The sequence below is a fragment of the Gossypium hirsutum genome, chromosome A09 (genome assembly GCF_007990345.1).
Source record: "Gossypium hirsutum isolate 1008001.06 chromosome A09, Gossypium_hirsutum_v2.1, whole genome shotgun sequence".
Classification (NCBI taxonomy): Eukaryota; Viridiplantae; Streptophyta; class Magnoliopsida; order Malvales; family Malvaceae; genus Gossypium; species Gossypium hirsutum.
Genome location: NC_053432.1, coordinates 72,497,390 through 72,521,592, shown reverse-complemented (window position 1 = coordinate 72,521,592; position 24,203 = coordinate 72,497,390). Strand labels below are relative to the sequence as shown.

The 24,203-nt window shown below is 30.8% G+C and overlaps 1 protein-coding gene across 3 annotated transcripts; it reads left to right on the top strand.

Moving 5' to 3' along the window:
* The first annotated feature begins 15,115 nt into the window (after positions 1–15,115).
* On the top strand, positions 15,116–19,041 carry LOC107889446 (BEL1-like homeodomain protein 1). 3 transcript variants are annotated; one of them, XM_016813859.2, is made up of 7 exons: positions 15,116–15,403; positions 15,571–15,631; positions 15,918–16,063; positions 16,169–16,970; positions 17,316–17,689; positions 17,785–17,845; positions 17,958–19,041. In XM_016813859.2, exons 4-7 carry the CDS (start codon positions 16,242–16,244, stop codon positions 18,726–18,728), a joined length of 1,935 nt encoding a protein of 644 aa, XP_016669348.2. In that variant the 5' UTR covers positions 15,116–15,403; positions 15,571–15,631; positions 15,918–16,063; positions 16,169–16,241; the 3' UTR covers positions 18,729–19,041. The 3 variants fall into 3 exon arrangements, with proteins under 3 accessions (XP_016669348.2, XP_016669352.2, XP_016669350.2); XM_016813863.2 differs by lacking the exon at positions 15,918–16,063; XM_016813861.2 differs by lacking the exons at positions 15,116–15,403; positions 15,571–15,631 and having other exon boundaries at positions 15,693–16,063.
* The last annotated feature ends 5,162 nt before the right edge of the window (positions 19,042–24,203 follow it).

The window sequence follows — 24,203 nt, the reverse complement described above, 5'->3', positions numbered from 1 at the left end:
CTGGGACCAACTCGTGGCCTACATAGTTTGCATAGGGGAGTTCGTATCCTCTCATGAACTCGTACGGGGTGGGTTCGCACCGTCATACAGGTGAAACCCCACCTAGAGAACACATGTTAATCCTAGAATAGGTTACGTGTTGGCATGCATGGAGGCCTACATAGGACGTCTCATTCAAGAGCAAGGACTGTATCATATAAATAGAGAATTTAACCCCCTCTAAAAGACACTAACACAAAAACACTAACGAGAATTGTTGAAACCCTTTTTTTATTTTGAAAACAATGGGGATCGACTTTTGAAAACAAAAATGTGGAGTCACCACCAATCTCTTGATTTAGGTGTGATTGGACCACCTACTAAAACGCTTTATTCAATGAAAAATAAATTTGGTTCATATAAAATAAAAAAATGGGTTCGGGAGTCGGTCACGCATGAGGAAGGGTTAGCACCCTTATTACGCCCAAAAATTGGTACCAAATTGATTTGATGTTGTCCCTATATCACAAGTTTTTTAAAGAAGAGATTTTTCGAAGTATGGATTTTTTTAAAATGTTTGAATGGCTCAAATTAGCGGTGAAAAATCTCTCGTTTCAAAGATACGCAGTATCATACCCAGTACGATTGGATATGATCCTTTGTACCTTTAAAAATACGATTGATTTTTGACTTTTGAAAACTTGTGTGCTAAAATAATAAAAAGGGTATCCAGATATTTGGTTCACCGAAAAATCATACCCAGTACAATTGAGCACGATTTTCCGAATTCCCCACATATTAGATATTGCCTTATTTCAAAATTTTTGAATAATAAAGAAAATTAGAAATTTGCTCAAAACGCATTTATCCATTTTAAAACGGAATGCTTAGTGAATTGTATCAAAACATTGGCAATGGAAGGAATTAACAAACATGAAATAATAGAACATAACAAGTCATAATTAACAAATCCACAATTATATACAACTATTCTAAGTAAAATGTGACAAATTTTTAATCATAGATGATAAACAATCAATAAAATGATATACAACAATATTTAACATGACATAATACAAAATTATCCATAAAATATGTACAAAATGCAATGGAATTAGAACTTAGTAGTATAAATTGATGAATTAATTAACACATATTATAAGTTGACAAACTTGTATAAAAACTAGGGATTTATTTAAAATAAGTATTATAAAACAAAACATTTGAATCGAATAATATGCAAAATATTTTAAACACAATTTCATTTAGAGATTTACAATGTACATGATAACTTAAATAATATGTAGAATATAAAGGATAAATACAACACATGATAAGATATAATATACATAGCAAATTTGTAAAACATGTATATATAAATAAATTTGGAAATAATTATTGGTAGAAGATGGCATGAAATTAATAATGTATATATAAAAAATAAGTAAATATATGAATTATGCATGTAACGAATCTTTTTTTTAAAAAAAATCTAATCATACACACAAAAAGGTAAAAAAACTATATTTACAAAATACATAAATTTGGTGATGTATATTCATAAAACTATATTTATAAAGGGAGATTTAAAACAAATAATATATAACATAATTTTACATGTAACAAATTAATTTGAATTGATGGTACAAACATAAATAGTACATGTATAAGGATAATAAAACATGAGAGTGTATATAATAAATAAATTATATGATTTAAAGTATGGTTCTTAAAAAATATATATTATACATATAAATAACTTTTAAAGAGGATATATACATAAAAAAATATTTACAAGAAGCTGTATGAAATTAATAATATGTGTTATAGTAAAAATAATTTAATATGGGTTATATACATGTGAAGACATTTTTTAAAATAATTGAATATTAAAATAATATAGAATAAAAATATGAATTATAAAATTAACCTGAAATTAGCATAAATTATATATATAATAAATAACATAAGAAAAAACGCAATTATATACAAATTTGCTAAAAATTATATGTATAAAAAAATAGTGTTTTGATAATGCATGCAAGTTAAATATAAGTGGTAAACAATTAACATACTATCTTCCAAGCAATAATATATCAATTAACATCTAGCCAGTAGAGCAATCATAAAACAATACCAAACATTCCCAAAACAAAAGACAACTTATACATCACATAATAATTATCAAACACATAAATCAAACCAACTCAAATGGCCAAATTCACACCAATATTTACATCATTTGCAAGCCAAATCTCATGGCTAAAATCATAACTCAAAACTTATCATCTTAACACTAGCCTATATATGACATATACCATATATACAAAGCTTCAAAAGTACCAACAAGATGATCGATAGTGTGATGACATTTTCCCGATGATCCTCGAGTTTGAGCTAGCTTCGATAATCTAAAAAACAGGGAAAGAACATACAAAGTAAGCTTTAAAAGCTTAGTAAGCCATATACAAATAAATTACCACATGCATCAACATCATTTCCATTAATAAGCAAACTATGAGTAAGCATTTATAAGTTCACAAACCTTTCTCATTATACACATATTCAATATCATAGTTGAATTCATCAATTACTTCCCTTTTCAAAGCTCGTATAAATCTCATACGTACTAGAGTCACTTAACTTTTTCACACATTCTTTCTCGACTTGACTTTGTCCGTTGAACCATTCGGAATTATTAAGGATACTTAGAAATCACATAAAGCTCGTAAAATGCCATATCCCAAATATGATCTTACATGTTATCACATATCGATGCCACTGTCCTAGACAGGGTCTTACACGAAATCACATAACGATGCCAATGTCCTAGACATGGTCTTACACGTAATCACAATACAATGCCAATGTCCCAGACATGTTCTTACATGTAATCACATCTCGGTAATCCTAATGTCATGACATTTGTATCCTATACTTTTCCTAAGGTTCGTACGGGACTTTCGTATATCGTGACTTCATCGATTCTTGCTCATATTTGCTCGTTCAACATCCATAGAAATTCAACAACAAATAAACATATATAAATCAATTTAAAGATGTTTATTTGCACATGAACTTACCTTGTATATACGATGAACGGATTGGATCGACTACTCGACAACTTTTGATTTCCCCTGATCTAAATCTGATTTCTTTCTTTCTTGATCTATATGAATTAAAATTTAGCACAATTAATCACCTCTTCATTCAATTTCATCCAAAAATACCTATTTGGGAATTTTTTCAGTTTAGTCCCTAAAGTTTCACATTTATTCAATTTAGTCTCTTTTTCACAAATACATAAAATTCACAAAATTCAATAAGACCAATGCTTAGCCTAATTACCATAGTGCCCGTAGCAGCCCATATTTCACATTTATTTCACATTTCAACCTCTCAATTTACAAATTTCATAATTTAATCCTATTTAAGCATTTTTATCAAAAATCACTTTACAAAACATGAAAATCTATCAGCAATTATTCATTTTCCATCATCAACATTCAAAAACATCAAGCTATCATCAATGCCACTTCATGAAATCATCAAAAATTTCAAAAATTAGGACATGGGCTAGCTAGAACACGGAGCAACGATCACAAAAACATAGAAATCATAAAAAACTGAGCTCAAAACATACCTTAATCTAGAACGACAATGGCCGAACCCTAAAACCATATTTTCCTCTTCTTTTTCTCTTAATAATCGGTTATGAATGATGTTCATTAGGCTTATTTTAACTTTATTTTATTTATTTATCATTAATACATAGTTTACCATTTAACCATCAAATATAAGACCATTTATGTACATTCCCACTATCAATGGTCTATTTACAACATAAGGACTTCACATTTAATCAACCATAGCAATTAAACACATTTAACATATAGAATGCCACTTTTGTATTTTACGCGATTTGGTCCTTTTCTCAAATTAAGCATTCAAATGCTAAAATTATTTCTCGAAATTTTCAAACATAAATAATCACATGCTATAAACCCCAAAAATAATATTAAAATAACTTTCTGACCTTGGATTTTTGGTTCCAAAACCACTATTTTAATTTTGCTAAAACCGAGTTGTTACACATATGTTGTCAGTTAAACAAATGCGCATTTAGATTTGGATAGTATGAATGTTAGAAGTGAGGAAATAATTCGCAAGCCAAAAGCAACATGAGAAGAAAAATGAGGACTTAGTACAGTGCTTGAGGGAGAATTAAGACTTTTTTACATGGTCAGCAGCGGGCATGCCTAGTGTAGATCCTTAGGTGATTGTCTATCAGTTATGTGTCCCTTGAGGTTAAACCAGTTAAACAGAAAAGAAGAAGGTTTTCTCCATAGGTTGTGAAGGCCATTAGACAAGAGGTAGGCAAATTGTTTTCAACGAGATTTATCAAGGGGGTGGCATACCTAAACTGGGTATCAAATGTTGTGTTGGAGAAAAAGCTAATGGAAAGTGGAGAACATGCATTGATTTTACCATTCTTAACAAGGCTTGTCCAAAAGATAATTTTCCTTTGCCCTCAATTGATAGACTGGTGGATGCATCATCAGACCATAAGTTCATGAGCTTCCTGGATGCATTCTCAAGGTATAATCAAATTTCCATGGCTTCAAAGGACTAAGATAAAATGACTTGTTTCACTGAGAAAGGTTTATTATACTATTGGGTTATGCCTTTTGGGTTGAAAAATGCGGGTGTAGCATATCAGAGGTTGGTTAGTAAGGTTTTCAAAGAGCAGGTCGGTCGTAGTGTTGAAGTCTACGTAGATAACATGTTGGTGAAGAGTTTTATTTTTATGAGGCATATTGGGGATTTGTCAACACTTTTGCTGTTATGCGAGCCTACAACATGAAGTTGAATCCAAAGAAGTGTGCTTTTGGGGTAAGAGCATGAAAATTTTTGGAAATTTTAAGAAATTTAGCTCTGAGTCACGATTGTTCTTATCAACAACAATTCCTTCTAAAAAAATTCAAATTCAAATTGTCTGATACTTAGGGTTAAAATAACTTCCTTTTAAATAATTTAATACCTTGACGATTAGTGTGCTTGAGAATGAAGGCACAATTAGCTTTATACAAATATACTTCTCCTCAACATATAGTGAACCATAGATGACAATTTAAAGAGAAAAGTGTATGTGATACGTTTCATTCCACCTCGCGAAGCCAATTTCTTAGAAGAGTCACTTTATAACTCTTCTTTAAATTAGGTGGGGGATGAATTATTATGGTGTTCACCATTACCAACCCGCTACTTGTTTACTTGACTCGTTAAGACTCGTAGCTTACATAGTTCGCATAGGGGGTTCACACGTGATGAGTTCACATCCTCTCGTGAACTCACATGGGGTTCAAAGTATATTTTAATATCACATATACATTTTTTTGAAGTGTAACTAGTACAAATACAAGTTCGAGTAATCACAAATATTAAACTATTACAAATGACAACCTATATCACAAACAGATTAAGAACTGAAACAATGCATGTTAAAGCCAACAAATTGACTAACCTAACTGGACAAAAACTCACCCATGACAACCGCACATGAGGGGAACTCAATGTGCTATACATAAAATTGCACATGGTAAGTTTTGAACCTAGGTATTTAAGACCTAAGGCCTCATTGACTACATTTTTTATTGTGTATTATTTTTCAAATACTTTATTTTAATTATTTACTTTATTTTCTAAATCTTTTAAATCTAAAAGATAACATGCATTAATTTAATATGTTTTAGTTATTAAATATACAAATATGTACTGAATATAAAAAGAAAATAATACAAACTAAGGGCTAGTTTAGCATTGCTTTTGAGAAGTGCTTTTAAAAAGTGTTGTGGAAAAGTGATTTTGAGAAGTACTTTTGAAAAGTTTGGTTTAAGTGTTTAGTATTACTGTTAAAAAGTACTTTTGAGAAATAAAATATTCATTTTAAACACAGTATTATAAAGTAAAAAATATGCATTTAAATGATGTTCAAATTAGTTAATAATATTAAGATATTTTAGTAAGAATATATAAAAAATAATTTATTATAATTTTTTGTTAATATTTTAATATATGAAATATATTTTTTAAGCAATTTATTATTATAAAATTTAATTTGAATATATAAACTATATTTTAAATATTAAAATATAACCAATAAAAATTTAAATATATGATATTATATATTTAAAATAAATTTCAATAGGAAAGTAATTACATACCTAATATAAATATTATATAAAATATGTTATAAGAGTTAAAATTGTTCGTTATTCCTAAAAGCTCTTTTGCCAAAAGCAGAAGTTAGAAAATACTGCTTTTACTATTTGATTCAAAAGCACTTTTTAAAAGTAATTCTGATTCCAAAAATTATTTGTTTAATATTGTTTATAATTTTAAAAGTACTTTTGATCCAAGTGAGGTTAAATTAAACCTAAATAAATAGAGAATCTTATATTCCAATACCATAAGGAGTTCTTACATACTATCTTCTCATCATCATAAGAAAATAATAAATGAAATATTTTCCTCGAAAGAGAAATTCATGTGATTTACAAATTGAAGCACATATTTTAGGGGGTTTTGTTGGATGTGATGTGTACCACTTCCATTGGTTTTGTAGTCATCAAGGGAACATATGACGGCAATGTACTAGGATTAAACAAAAATAAAATCAAGATTTTGGCTTCACTTTTCTTTTATGTATATACAGAGTTATAATAGCGACATAAACTATATCAGAAGTGAAATATTGAAAGAAATTGAAATTAAAGTTAATTTAAGGTTCTTTTTTTGGGGATGAAATCACATTTTAATAGTAATTATATTTTTTTATTCTCTCAATCTTTTATTATTATTTATTTTAATGTAAATTTTATTTTATTTAATATGAGTAATATAATCTTAATATAATTTATTATCTACTATAATAAAAATAATGTTGATATTTTATTATTTAATTTAAATACAAATTTTGATATTTTATTTTATATGTCGTCAGGATTTTATTAAATTTAATATTACCAAAAGTAATCTCATCATTCTTCTATAATTGATGGGAAAGCATGTGGGTTGAGATTCTGATATATGACAAATAAAAACTTTTGTTTTATAAATAATCAATATTTCCATATCATTACAGGAAGTGTGAAGCATCAAATTAAGGATGGTAATGTTATGTACTATAAAAAAATAATAAAGCGTACGTGCGGCTGAAAAGATCGCCCAGAAAACCAGGTATTTTGTATGCCAAGAAAAGGACGTTTCGGCTTTTTGATATCATCCCATGCAAAAATAAAAGGGATTAAAATCAGTGCAAAACTAAGGGAAGAGAGAGGGTAGATATCTAAACTTTGAATGACTCGCGCGTTGAACTCAACGAGATGGGCAGGACAAGGCAGAGCAGCGGGGTTAAAGAATGATTAAAGTGAAAAAGTTTCCTAATCTATCACTCGTCAAGAGAATCCTAGGAACCGCAGCTATATATATATATATAGTTAAGAAGACAGCTGGTGATGGTTATGACCTGAGAACGACAGTTGATTAAAATCCCTTAAATAATAAGCCCACAACGTAACAACCAAAACAAATTGGGATTACCTCATGAAGATGAAATGGTAGCATAAATAAATGCATCCAAACTCTAAAGCCTGTCTGTCTGTCATTCCTCTGCTCCCTCTTTTCATACTTCCATAATTGTTACTGATGATGGTGATAGCTAGCAGAGTTTCTTCAAATACGTTTGCTCATCATTTCAGATAGAAATATATATAGGTACACTTTGTCCTTCGCATTGTTTATTAATCAATTAAATAGATCTCCACCCCATATAGAATCTTCTTCGATTTTTTTTCATCAAGGCCAGTAGCTTCTTTTATCCTTTTAATAAACTTATTCGTACCGTACTTTTTCTTTTTCTTTTGAGTTTTAGGGATCCCTTTGGAACCATGAGAAGGATGTCTAGGAAGATGAGGACAAAATATGTAGAGGATTTCCTCTCTTTTTTTTTTAATTTATAAAAATTGAGTGTAAAATTCTAAACCCTGAACAGAGGATTTCGTTTTTCTTTAATTTTAAATTTCTAAAAGTTTTCCTGCTGTCGTGTTACTAACTAACAACATAAGTTTTTCTTAGTCTATTGGAGCTTGAATTAAGAGTATATAATTTAATTTAATTTTAGCCAGGTGACCATGCTGTAACATCGCTCTTTTATGTTTAACTAAGTCTATCACTAAAATTTTTTTCTTAGAAAACTTAGTTACATGCTAAATAAAAATAATTTATTTACTAACAAATTGCACCTAAATACAAGTTTCCCTATTGAACAATTACGTGCTTTTGCAATTCATACATAAACCAATAAACAAGTTTTCAATATATAAATAATGTTACTTGTGAATCTTTTGTTGGTATTATCATATCATGTCACTTCGTTTACACTCAATTAGTTATGTGATAAGGTATAAATTAAGAAGAGATCTTCATTACTTAAACTTTTACAACAATAGCATCTCTCTAAACACGGCTAGTGAATCACAATAGATCTCTTGGAAAGAATCTTCGCTTGATTAAAATATCTTCACCAAACACCATCTCAAATATTGTTGCTCAAAATCCTCAAAATGGTGTAAGAAAATTTTAGGTTAAAACATGTTAACAAATATAGCAAGCTGCACAATGTCTAGTTGTAAAGTGAATTGCAATTGGCAATATTAATATTCTCCTTTTTGGTATTTTTTTAAAAATAAAAAATACTATAACAATTTCTTCAAGCGAGGTAATCATACTCATGCAAATATTTAAGGTGAAAGCTCTCCTTTTGAAACTCAATCAAAAACTAAAAATCAACCAAAACCAACCAATAATATTTGCAGCAACAAGAAAAAAGTTCCTCCCCTCAAATCTTATACAACCAAAGTTCAATATTGTAGCTCATATCGCCTTCTTTTTTGGACAAAAATTTGAAAGAAGGTTATGTTCAATGAGAAAGGATACTTGCTTTAAAATGAATAACTCAACTCTTCTGGTTACTCAGAAGTTTGATCTGTTTGCTTTAAAATTTCATTTGCTTATCAATGCTAGCGACTTCTGCATCAAGATGTTCAATCAATCTAGTTTGTTCTACAATAGTTGTACCTTGGATTGCAACTAGAGTAACATCTACTTCTTGATTTGAACTAGACTTAGATCCTCCATCTTCTTCATTAGCATCAAACCCGTATGCAACATGTTTGACTTAGTTCCACTTGCTTGAATACTTCAATTGATGTTGCTTAGGCTCATGTACATCATCCTCATTCAAAAGATCATTATTTTGGTATAGCAAGATTTGAAAAATTAATGAGGGAAAGTTCCTCATGTTTCTAGTTTTTGTATGCTTGACAATTTCATCATAAATTAGTTTCCCTAAATCAAACAAATTAAAAGATGCTACCTTGTATAAAAGTAAAACTATCTTCTTGTTGACATACATGTGTTGCTTTGATGACAACCAAATCATTATGACAATGACATGAAGTGTTGGTTAGGCTATTTGCAACTCAAATGTTTTAATAATCCTTGCCCATTTAGCCAATTTTTTCTCAGACCCTTAGTTAAGGTTGTTGCTAGATAATCAAAGTTGGGGACAAAGTCATTTTGATCCTCGCCACGATGCTTCAAAAAATAACTAATGATTGTTGAACTAAATGTAAAGTAATTTCTACTTACATATGCCTTCCTATAATGTCTATCATTCTCATCATTGATGAAATTTTCTAGGTTGGAATAAAATTCTAGTACCATGTTCTTCACATACAACTTGACATGAGCCATTGAATACATTAGTTCATTCCATTCTAAGAAAACTTAATGCTATGCTCAATAAATCAAAACTCTTGTACATTTCTTTCTTTAATAAACCCCTTTTGTGCCATTAGCTTCTTCCTCTTAGCACATTGACTACACCACGACGTATGACTTCGAGCAGAGAATTAGCACAAATATAAGGATTTAAAGGTGACTTTTATTACAAGTGTGACAGGTTAGTTGTCATATTTAGAAATGTTACTATGGAACACTTTGAATATTCCAAGGATCGAACCTAAGAGACAACAAGCGATAAGATGAATGACAACGATCAAGCATGCAACTAAGAAGTCTAGCTAACTAATGATTAAGTGTTATATTACGACAATTCATAATTCAAGGTTAATTAAGCTCAAATACATCTAAGATGACTAAATTGAATAATAGTCAAAAATACAAAAAAATCAATTCAATGAGAAAAAGTGGTCGATTGATGTCCATGTTCTCAATTATTGGATTACGGATCTAAATTGCTCAAACTACTAATTGGCCCACATTTACCTCTCGATCACCATTTTATCCAATTAGATGATTTACGGAGCATGCTTTTCTTGATGCATGCTTTTCTTTTTTTATAACTGTTACATCTTATGAGCCTGCATCTTGTCCCTCCAGTCTCACCAGTTAGCACCCTGGATTAAGAAGGCTCATTTCGCAAGTTAAAAACACATGACGGTCCAAGACCTCAAAAGCCTTAGTCATCAAGATCCACCTTTACATGAATTGAGTATTTGTGATTCAAACGTTGTATATATCTATTGTTTTGACATGACAACTTATACCTTACAATAACAAGACATTACTATATAGACAAAACATAGCACATTAAGGATAATCAGAGATTTCTTTTTAAATATTAAGGATATCGATGTAAAAGATAAGCCACACTTTCTTTCTCTCCCTTGAATATTCTCAACTCCTCAACTATTCAAATGAACCGTCACAAACCACGGTAACTTTTTCCTTATATCGATAATAACATATTTTTATTAGTAGTTAAAATTAAGAACTTGGAACTATAGACACTTTAGTCAAGAGGAAATCCATGTTTTCTTCAAGACTTAAATAATTCTTGATATATATATCAATCTTGGTAATATTAAAAGTTGATGTAACGCTTTAATGGCAACCATCCAAGTGTGTGTTCACAAATAAAATAACATTCATAGTATAATTTAATAACTAAGTCCCTGTAATGAACTCTCGAAGTCTAAAACATGTATTAAAAGTGAAACGAGACTCGTTCAAGTACTCCGAAATTTTTTTATTAGATTTCGACAGCATTTCTGCTTATTTTTACATAAAATCCCCTGCAATTAAAACCTTATCTATTTCAAACATAACCAATTCAACCAACTCTTCTCATATACTCATTTTCTATTCTAAATACCTTCTAATCAAACTCAATCAATATAATGTCAATTTAAATATATCAATGTACTAATTACATTGAAATGGATAAATTTCTTTCATTATAATTCTTAAACTTGTAATACTAACATTTTTAACCATTTATAATCAAAACATAATAACCTTTATACACATTCTATGTACATGCCACATTACTAAAAGAAAATATGCATCACCAAAAGTTTGCTGAAGTCGGGTCTGGCTTTGGATGATGGTTCAGTACTTGACTTTTACAACCTGCGCATAGAAACAACCGTACGCTGAGTATGCATATACTCAGTGGTATCACTATAATTCAATTTATAATTAAATACATTAAATCACACACATTCTTTTACATTACAATTATCATCACTTAATAAACAATTCAATCTTTTTATGTTATCATTTGATTATATATATACCATTCTTATTTCTTTATTTCAATTCTCACCTTTCACATATGCCATATCATTCAAATTTAGTTTTATATCAGTAAATTTATTTCATTTGCCCCTATTAACTTCACTCGGACTTGGCGGATACACAGATTCCAACCAACACACCAGTACGGCACATTGTGCCTTAATGGTACACAGTACCTAAATAGTAATCAGTAACGGTAGCAGTAACAGTATTGAACCTAATCTGTAACAGTAACAGTATTCGATACACAAAGTGTCGAATCGGTAACAGTAACAGTAACAGTGGTCGGCATATAAGTGCCTGATCAGTAAGCCAGCAAAAACCCATACTCTTCCATATCCTATGGCATGCCTACTATATCCAACTAGCCCGACTAGTTAATAGGGTATTTAATTTACTTTTCAGTACAATTTCCATCTCAGTTCAGTATCAAATATAATTCCTTATTTCAATCAGTTTCACAGTATTACAGTAATTCATTACTTTAGTAATTTCACAGTTCAATGCAATACACATAACAATATTTAGTAACTTCACAATTCAATTTAATGCTCAAAACAATATTCAGTATTCCATAATTCAGTTTAGTATCAGTCTCAATTTCAGTACCCAATCATAAATTTATCATTTTACTAAACACTTACCTTAAAATACTTACCACACATAATTAGTAAATTAAACACATAATAATGATAAAGTTTGAATTATAGTGATACAAACCAGAATTCTCTTCTGATTTAATCCTCGACGATCTTTTCTTTTCCTTTTTGGGTCGATGCTTCAGGCTCGATATTAGCTACGAACAATTAAAATAATTTCAAAATCATTAACACAACACAATTTAATTGCTGAAATTTTTATCTAACTTTTACTTTAATTCCAATTTAATCCTAACTAAACCTATATATTTTTCTTTCTCAATTCATACCTTTTTGCTACTCAATTTCTTGCCAAACTCACATTTAACTATCTAATTTTTATCATATTTTCATAATTTCGAATTTATTCCAATTTAATCCCTAAAACTCAAAACTTATAGCTTAGTTTACAATTCAATCCTTTATTCAATTCCAATCAAAATTTCTATCAAATAAACCCCCAATTCCATCATTTGTTCAACATAAAACCTACTCAAAAATCTATTAACATTCAAAATTTCAACTTAAATCCAAGAGTATTTCACTCTAGGGTTCCAAAAACATTAAATTTATAGGAAAAGGACTTGATGAAACTTACCAATTAAACTTACCAATTAAACTTCAAGCTTTAAAACTTGAATTTTTCCTTTCTTCTTTCTTTCCTTTTTCTTTCCTGCTCTGTTTCGAAATAGCCTCTGTTACTTTTGGCTTTGTTTCTTTTGTTTTATGTTTTCTTTTCTTTTTATTTCATTTACTTTATTTTATATTTAAGTTAATTAATAATTATAAAATATTTATTTTAATAACAAATATAATTAATAAATTTATACCATATCATAACCTTACATTTGTCTTAATCTAACTAATTTATCAAATAAAAAAAATCTTATAATATAATAATTTAATTAATAAATATCATTTACTTAAAACTTAAGAAAATATATACAATTATATTACAAATGTACAAATACATATATTACACATATATTTTATCATATCCATACAATTGGCATATTTTAATTTATTTAATAATATAATATCATTATAATTTAATTATCATAAATTCATATAATATAAATTATATTTAAATATCATTAATTATATAATTAAAACAAATAAAATCTTAGATTTTATTCCCTTTTATGCCGCTGAACTATGCTTAATGGCTTAATTCTCATTTTAGCCCTTTTTACTTTCTTTTAATCTGTAATTAGACTTTCACTCTTTATTCAATTTGATCATTTTTCCTAATTACTTTAAATTAAGCTAAATTCACTAAATAAAAATCTAATTAAACACACTATTAGACTCATAATTACTCCTAATAATTATTTACTAACTCGGTTTACTAAGACGGAGGCCCGATAATACACTTTTCCGGTGCCCACGGATTTTAGGTCGTTATATACCATTACTAATATTTATTTCATTTTGTGTTCAAGTTTTGTCAAGCATTGGTGGTTGGATCTTTGTTGATTTGTAACTTAATTGCTTTATCTTCAATAATCCACTAGAAGGGAAAAAAACTAAAATTTGAAAATTAAAAATAAAAAAGGAAAAAGACAAAGAGATATTTAATGTAGAATTGAGGAATAGGACCCTCTCTGTTTATCATCATCATCATCATCAACAATTCATCCTCTCTTTTATTTTTCTTTTCGTTTAATTATTATACTCGTTTTATTTTGTCATCAACATAAATTTAGTCCTTAATGTTTATTATCTTTGTCATTTTAGCTTTTATTTTTTTATTTTAGGTCATTTAGCTTTGAACCTTTAAAATTTAGTTAAATTATTTATTTTTGGTAGAAAAATTGATCAAACTGTTAAAATTTTAATGACATTTTACGTATACTTTACTACAAACATTGATAAATTTTCTAAAAATTTTTATGAACTTTTTTTAAATTTGTTATTTTTAATTTTTTTTATTAATTTTCATGAATTATACGTAGATTACCATGCTAGTAGTCACATAAATACTGTAAAAATTTTAATAGATTAGTCACTTTTCTGTTCAAAAACAAATAAAATAACTAAAATTTAAAAGTTGAGAGTAAAAATGATAATAAAAAAAAAGAGCTAAAATGACAAAAATAAGTAAACATTATGTTTTTCATTTTCGTAATTAAGCTTTTGTTTGTGGAGGGGATTTCCCTATTTTTTAGCAGTTTGTAAACTTCTAACACATATAAATATAAAATTATTTTTTTTTAAAAACGTTAATTTACTAATATTATGGACACTCTCACACGTAGGTGAAAAAAAATAAAAAAATACAAAAAAGTAAGTGAAAAAACTAAAAATAATGTAATAAATTAATGATTATTAATAAAAAAATGTAAACGGTTATAATAATAATAAATCTGCATGAGAAACTAGTAAAAAGTAAAAGCGTATAAATAATGAATAAAGTGATAAAAAATGTGCAATGAATTATGATTGATAAAAAAATAGGATAAAAATGTGCAATTATTTGATATATTGCAGGCGATTTTATAAATGAATTAAGACCACCACAATTGTTATATTTATATATTTAATTATTTTTTAATACATTCTATAATGTAATTGTGAAACTTGAAGTTAAAAACTCCAGAATTGATGTTTTTCATAATATATTATTTCGATTTATTTCACCAATTCAATAAGGGTCATATTTGTGATATTTGAGAGAGCAAAATTGGGTGGATCGAAGTTGATTTGAAAAGGGAGGGTCAAATCAGAGAAGTTGGTAGTTTTGATGTATTCGCAGGTACTTGGCCTCCCCAAGCCAATGAAAAAGGAAGGGGAATTGGTTCATCATTTGTGAAGGATAACAACATTTCATAGTTGCACTAAAATTCCCACTTATCTATTCTAAGAAAAAAAATCACTACAAATTAATTTGTATGGTATGATTTCAATTTAGTAGCCAAAAAGGAATGCAAAGAGAGTGTGTGGATAATGAAGTGAATAAAAGAGATGGGGTATCTTTTTCTCGCCCCTTTATATTTGTTTCCTTTTCAGTTTGGGGGGAGTTTGCAGAGGCTTTGAGTCTGACAAAAGGAACTCTATTTTATGATCTGGGAATTCAATTGTTACAATCTCTTCAATTCTGTGCATACATCATATTCACACAGGTTGATTTATACTATTAGTGTTGTGATTCATGTTATCCCTATATGTGCCCCTTCTCTTTCTCTCTAATTATGCTACTTTTTTAGCCACATCTCTGTTAGCTTTCTTTCTCTAAATTTCATTAATATTTTTTTTTGGTGGGCTAAAAAATCCATGTTTTTCATTGCAGTGAAGAATGAAGGTGATGATGATGATGAAAAACGTGTGCACTGAGATTATCCTCACAGCAGGTACCGATAATATTATTAACTACAATCAATTCTCTCCCTTTCAAATCTCTATTCTCTCTCCTATTCTCTCTCCTATTCTCCTCCTCCTCTTATCTGTATATAAACACCACACCTTTCATTCACTTCTTCTTCTTCTTCTTCTTCTTCCCATGTCCTCAACGTACGTATGAGGAAGTAGAGACAGACAAGTAACATGGCTTGTTTTCAATCCCTTACCAATCACAATTACTTGTGTTTCAACTCTATGTGGGGTCATCACTCCTTTTCTTTCTATTGATTTCTCCAGGATCCACTTGATCATCCATCCCAACACCTTCGTTTATCCTTTCTGCTACTGCTGCTGCAACTTCACAAACTAGCTCTCCTATTTTCTCTCACAATTCACAAATTCATCACACAACCAAACCCTTTTCATTGGTTGATTCGAATAAGGTAAAACATATGTGTAAGCTTTTGGTCTTCTTTTATTTGGATTTTTTTTACTCTATCTAACTTACTACGCAAGTACTAATGCTTTCTCTATGTTTTTCCTTTCAGTGAAGTGAAAGTGCAGGAAATACCATTAGATCTTTGCAAAACTCGTTTAGAAACTGCGAAAGCCGTATCCGATATGGCGGCCTACTTTCATGGGAACCCTGAAATCCAAGCAGCTGATGATCTTCAAACCCTCGTACTTATGAACCCTGCCTATGTTCACTACTCTAATACCCCTCCTCCTCCGCCGCCCTCAAACAACCTCGTTTTCCTCAACTCCCTCTCTCCTAACGCTCCCTCTTCCCACTCCCAGCAACTCGTCGGCATCCCTCTCCCCGCCGTCACCTCCGGTTCCAACCAAGACGCCATCTCCTCCTTGCATGGTCTCGTACAGCGCCTCCATTACAACTCGTACAACCCTATTGACCCTTCTGGAGCACCACGTGACACCCCACGAGCTCAGCAGGGACTATCTTTGACCCTTTCTTCCCAGCATCAGCCCAGTAATTATGGATCACAGCCTCAAGCAGTTTCAGGCGGTTCGGCTTCTTCCGGTTCAGCGGTGACCAATGGGGTTTCAGGTATACAAAGTGTGTTGTTGAGCTCTAAATACTTGAGGGCTGCTCAAGAGCTTCTTGATGAGGTTGTTAATGTCGACAATACTGGGTTTACAAAGACCGAAATGGCAAAAAAGGGCTGTGGAAATGATAGCAATAGAAGCAAGGGTACCGGAGAATTGTCGGCAGCGGCCGGAGACGGTTCTGGTGGCGAGGATGCTGTTGGTAAGCGCAGGACTGAGCTGAGCACGGCTGAGAGACAAGAAATTCAGATGAAGAAAGCAAAGCTAATTAGCATGCTTGATGAGGTAAGGAAATTATATAATTATCGTATATGTATATATACTTGTCTATTATATGTGTTTTGGTGGGTTTGGTTTGATTTCTTCTTGAAAGTGAAGGTGTATAAGAAAACAAGTTTACTTTCTGGGGAAAGTTATGTTGGTCAAGGAAAATTTGTTCTAAATTGATATCAGTAAAGAAGTGGGATAAAAGTTAGTTTCACTGGCTCATCAATTGGATTTTTTAAATAATTTTGAAGTCTTATTATATCGAAATTTTCATGAAATTTTATTTTTCGACCATAAATCTATCAAGTTTACCCATCAGAGTCTAAAATCTGCATGCAAAATTCTTGAAATCGGGTTTTTTAGGTGGATCAAAGGTACAGGCAATACCATCACCAAATGCAGATTGTAATATCCACATTTGAGCAAACGGCTGGAATTGGATTAGCTAAAACATATACAGCTCTTGCATTAAAGACCATCTCTAAGCAGTTTCGGTGTTTGAAAGATGCAATAATTGGCCAGATTCGAGCTGTAAACAAGAGCTTAGGTGAAGAAGATAGACTGGGAGGGAAGACCGAAGGCTCCGGACTTAAGTTTGTGGATCATCAGCTTCGTCAACAAAGAGCACTTCAGCAGCTGGGGATGATCCAACACAATGCTTGGAGACCACAAAGAGGACTACCAGAAAGATCCGTATCTGTTCTTCGAGCTTGGCTCTTTGAACACTTTCTCCACCCGTAAGTATTAGTAATTAATTTCCATTCGTTCCTTAAACTTTCTAATTTTGGAATGCCCTTCCAATGGTGTCTGATTCCTATATTTGCACTTCCAGATATCCTAAAGACTCAGACAAGCACATGCTTGCTAAACAAACAGGGCTTACCAGGAGTCAGGTACCAGGCGCCTATGTACTGTGTTGTGTAGCAATCTTTTTGAGACTCTTATGACTTGTCCCGCTTGTGGCATGTCTAAATCGATGATGTTTTTGTGTGTGTGATAATTTAGGTGTCTAATTGGTTCATAAATGCTCGAGTCCGGCTTTGGAAGCCAATGGTGGAAGAGATGTACCTGGAGGAAATCAAGGAGCAGGAACAGAACAATGAAGATTCAGCATCTAAATCCACTGGTCCAACACCAGCAAAGAACCAAGCTAAAAGTTTGAGCAGCTCGAAACAGGACAATTCTGCAAACCAGAATGCTTCCTCAATGTCCATTTCCATGGCTTCAACGTCTCCTCTTGCAGGAAATGCCCAAAACCAGTCAGGGTATTCCTTCATTGGCTCATCCGAATTGGAAGGGATCACCCAAGGAAGTCCCAAGAAGCCAAGGAGCACTGAAGTACTGTTGCAGTCCCCAATAGACATGGACACTAAACAAAGAGAGGCAGCAGACGATGTTTCCATCAAGTTTGGCAAAGAGGGCTACTCATTCATGGGAACCGATACCAACTTCATTGGAGGTTTCGGGCAATATCCTATTGCTGAAATGGCAAGGTTTGATGCAGAACACTTCGCTCCAAGGTTCCCTGGTAATGGTGTTTCACTCACTCTTGGTCTTCCCCACTGTGAAAACCTCTCTTTGTCTGCTACTCACCAAACTTTTCTCCCAAACCAAACCCTGCAAATGGGGAGAAGGCTCGACATTGGTGAACCAAATGAGTATGGTGCTATAAACCCTTCAACACCCCACTCTTCAGCTGCATATGAGATTGAGAACATTGACGTTCAGAACCGAAAAAGGTTTGCTGCGCAATTGTTACCGGACTTCGTTGCCTGATCAATGTGATTTGAATTCAGATTCAAGGAACTCAGATTCAAGGAACTCAGCCATAGAGGTGATGGTTTCAGGGGTTTCACACTAGTCCTTGCTCTTCATTTTCTCTCCTGAGGTAGTTTAAAAAGAAAGAAGAAAATCCACCTCTAGTACAGAAATATACGTTGAATAGCACAATTTGTGTCACTCCTTAGCCAGCTTAGGATCTCAGCCATATATTTTTGAGGATTGTATATTAATTTTGTAAGTTTTGGGGATTGGATATCATGAATTAGTTACTTGGGGGTATACAACAAGTAAATCAAATTTTAGTCAATTCGGGTTTGATTCTAGTATTTCCATCAATATTGAGGATGATATTTTATCGATGCTTGATAAAATAAAAAGGGAGACAAGAGTAATTGTAATAGTTAGTTTCCTCTTTGCAGAAGCTAAATTTATGCAGGACACAGAAGCCAAAGTTCATTTCATAACCACAGCAAATGTTGATTCCAAAGACTGTCAATCCCTCTTAAAATGCCAGAGAACCCTCATCATTAGTCATCACAGAAGCCAGACTCTCACCAAGATTTCAAAACCTTATCCACACAACCACAACCACCTTGAGCTTGGCCTCAATTATTTCAACCGTAGGACTTGATTGCATGACATTTAACTATCTTATAGGAGGCATCCACCCAACTGTTAACGAATTCCATCAATTTTTCCGACTTTGTCCACAGCTGATAAATGATGTCGTCTTTCCTGCCTCACATAACAATAAGATTGTTAAATCTAGAAAATAGGCGGCCCACTTACACAATCATTTTACCTCCGCTCGGATTTGATATCATCACTGAAGATGAAATGGGCATATTAAATTTACACCATTCCGCAAGTCATCATGTTGTGGTCCAATATTCACACCCTTGTGTTCATAGTCTCACAACAGCATCTCCAGTTGTGCTTGGTGCATCCATTTTTGTTCCTTAAATCTAGAGGAAATAGTACACAGAAAAGACTAGAAACAGCTGATTAATAAAAAGCCATTGCAATAGTTGAGTCAAGGAGATGTAATAAAAGAAGAATAAGTTGAGGTACATATGCATGGTATTGGCTTGTGAATATCAAAGCCAAACTAGTTAAAGTTGTTCATTGGATTACTGTCCTCACATACACTGCATATAAAAAGCAATGGAATTATTTAAAGGAGAAACAAAGAATGAGACACAATATTAGGAATACTTACGAGTGCCTCTGTTGGAACATCGAGCAGTAACAACTGTGACTTGACCATTATAGATAAACAATCATCTAAAAGACAAGAACCAAGAGTACGAAAGCCCAATAAAAATCACAACAGACCTTTGATGACACAGCATTCTGGTCTATTGTTGAAAAGTGAAGCCCATGCTTCCACAATGGATGATTAGTGCGCCTCTACTCTCAACTCCAAAACTATGAAATATAATTAATTAAAATATTTTGAGATACATATAAATTTTAATCATTAAACTCCTTGAAATAATTTATTTTATTTATATACATATTTTTGTTAGTTTATTTATACTAGTTCCCAAAAATATTGTTTTAGAAAATTTTTAATTTTTAACTTTATTTATATATATTTAGAATTTTTATAACTTTTTAAAAAATATAAATTTTAGAATTTTTAAAAATATTTTGAATTTTTTTTAATTTTTGTTGAAAGAGACCAATTTGCTCATTTTCAAAATTGATAGGGACCAAAGGGGTATTTACACTAAACTGTTATTCGAGTTATTCAAATTGTAAAGTTCAACTCGTCTCGAACTCAAAACTTGAATGACTTATTCGAGTTGGCTCGAATAACTTGAAATTCAATTTTTTTAAAATTTTTTTAAATTAAATCAAATTTTTCTTACCCCTAATCTTACACATATGTAAATTGGTCGTCCCCTAATATTAATATTTTAAATTTAAGAGTAAAATTTACACTCTCAATAAATAACACAAAATACCAAAATTTCAGATGCAACGTATGGACAAGAAAATGTTTAAGTATATGACATCATACCTTGAGCAAGATTAAGGCCTTGCCCAAATCAAATCCTTTCCATCCAGAAAAAGAATATTGTTGAGGAATTTAGAATTCTCCTCTACATTCATGTCTTCCAATATGAAAATTCAACCTTGTGAAATGATGAAGAGAGCAAGAAACATTTTGGTTTTAATGTCATGACATGAACCTTCATATCCTTGCTGTGAGGACAAGCTTTGTTAAGGATGGTTCTGGCGCACCCTGGGCGGATGATTTCACTTCAAAAGAATTCATCCTATCAATGATATCTCTCCAACCTTAAGCTCAATGGTTTAATCCCTTTCCAGTTCCATTATCTCCAACCCGAAAGCTATGTCATCCCCCACTTCCACTTCCACTTTCAACTCCTCCCCAGTACCCATAAAAAGAGTAAAGCCTAAAAACGTTACAATACAAGTAAAACCAGAAAAAGACAAAAGGAACTAACCAACAACCTTCAACCTTCCAACATCCAAAGGGAAACGTGAGGACAGAGCCAAGTAAAGAAACCCTAAGAACTATGTCCTGAGCTGTAATAAAAGTAAGGGTAAACTACCTACTTGTCACCCAACTTTTAGGCTGCATTCATTTTCGTCTCCTAATTTTCAAGAAGTTTTCATTTTAACCACCCAAGCGTTAAATCCTTAATGATAATTGACTGTGCACGCCAAGTAATTAAAAATTTTTGGGTTTTCCCAAAAAAAATTGGGTTTTGTTTGGTATGAAAGATAAATTTAATTAATTTAATTAATTGCAAAGATTTTTTCTTTGCTTTTATCTCAGCATGAAAAATTTAAGATCATATAATCAAAATAAATTTAATTTCGTAGACAATTATTAAACATGAGTTATTTGATTTAAATTTAATTTGGAAATATAAAATAAATTTTAAAATTTTATAATGAGATTAAATTAATTTTAACATTATAATAGCAAATCAACTGACACTATTAAGAGATAAATTTTTTTAAACAATTATTTGATTGATTTTGACGTTTTAAAATTTAAATTTTTAATATTAAAAAAAATTAAAATTTTTGACAATAATAAAGAAGTACGATATGTCAAAATTTTAATGCATTATTTTAGTTTCTATTGTTTTTTGCACTTCATTCCTTAATTTTTTTACCCCATCAATATTTAAAAAACATCTTTTTTTAGTGACTAAAATGAAAGTAACCTAGAAGTCAGGTGGTCAAAATAAAAGTGTAAACATGATGCGCTATGTACAATTAACCATTGTTAGATATTTAATGCTTGAGCGGTTAAAATAAAAGTGTCCTAAGTTGGGTGACAAAATTGCAATGATTTTTTTGAGTGGCCAAAATGAAAACACCCTAAAAATTGAGTGACCAAACGAGTAATTTATCCTAAAAGTAATTTGGACCAAGGACAAAGACTACTTTATTTTTAAATAATTTTTTATAATTTATTTACTTTTTAATGGTCAACAACTTACTCATCATCCATTAATGATCAACAACGGTTTCCATAAGTCGAAGGGACTACTTAATACAATATTTTTTTAGTTCAAAAAATTAATTGAGTCAATAAAAGGGTTTAATTGAATTTTTTTCAAAGTTTGAATACGTTTTAAATTTTTAAGCCAATTTGTAATCATTTGAAAACAAAATATTTTTTGGTAAAAGAAAGCAAAAGATTTAAATCTAAAATAGTCATTAGTTTTAATTATTTCTTTATTTTTTTAAAAGGAATTATCTTTTTATTTATCATTTGATTTTTCTCCATTATCTTTTATTACATGAGCAAATTTTTTATTAAATTAATTTTAATAAAAATTGAGAAAATAAAAAGGTTAATGAGCTGCCAAACTGACAGCCAACTCAAAAAAGTAAAAAAAAAAATACATTAACTGAATAATAATTTATATATATTAGATTTATGGTATATAGTGTAAATTACGTAAAAATATTATGTATGATAATTCAAATTTTTATTGATTTATTGGGTTAAAGATTTCAAGAATCTAACATTATAAAATCGAAATTAATGGGTTGGAAAAGAATACATAAATTTGTATATCCTTAAATTAAGTTATAGTGTTAAATTGTTAAGGTGATAGAATAGACGGGCCTGCAGACCGTTTGTGGATTGCAAAAACATGTGGTGATGGTTTAAGGTAATTAGCGTGAAAAAAGTTGGGTAATTGCAAACCACAATCCAATGCATGAGTTTCACAAGAAAAGAAACTTAATGCGTGGGTTTCAAATGCTTAAAATTTCTCCAGTAGTTGCTAATTAATTGCAAGGAGAAATAAAACCTCTAATAATAATTAGATATGAGAATTTGACCTTATTTTATGTAATTTGCAGTGTTCAAACGGAGTGGAGTGTGGACTAGGCAGTGGCAGTGGAAACATACATTTCAATTAATAAAAAAAAAAAAAGAATCAAACAAAATGGGTGGACTTGGAAGTTGGAACATCAATCGTTGAAATTCAAAGTAATAATAAATAAAATCCAAGTTAAATGTATCCAATGACCAGCCGACTTGTTGGGCCATCAACTTGGTAAACCCTCCATGCCTCTTATATTCAACAAATTGGCATACCAGCAGCTGCTGCAGATCTTTCCACTGCCTTTCCATGAAAAGATTAAAAGGGTAAGTCTTAGAGGAGGGTTTATTGAGTGTTGGGTTGGCTAGTGCCAGTTGCACGGTTACAATTCATTTTGCAACTCAACGGAGTGTGCAACATGCTATATGTGTTCACATATTTAGATATAAATAACGCGAATATCTTTTTATACATTATTTTGAATAGTAATTATATAGATTTTATCTTGCAAAATATTGGTCAAGTAATGATTTTGTATTAAAAAATTTAAATGTAATCGAGTTACCCTATGAAAGTCTAATTGAAGCAAAATTAGAAGGAATATATCATTCACACTAGTTGAAGATTTGTAAGCCTATTATACCTATATAATTAAGGCTTGTTTACTTGGTCTTGTACAAATTGAGTAGATCACAAATCTAGTTCATCTCACAGACTTACTTTGAGTGCAAACACATTGTAAACAAATTATTTTATATTTAGCTTGTAGCTAAATTTTCAAGGGAAAAATCTTAATGGGGGAGAGTGAATCTTAGTTATCATATAAGAGTGAGATTACAATTTGGTGAATAAGTTAAACTTAAATCACATCTTTACTACTGATACATAATAGATTACTATTTCAGCAAAGGCCCACAAATGTAGAAAACATTTTGGACCAATTATTGTGTCTATATTTACTTTTACTTTTTTGGTTGTTCATCAAGTTACAACTCAATAAGCAACTCAATATCTATAATTGGTATTAGTTGAATATCCTATTGTTGAATTGCTTAAGAGATAGAAGAAATCTCAATCTCAAGACCCCTTATGCAATATGGCTTTAACTATGTTTACTAGAAGACTAGGATGAGTAAGGAAGACA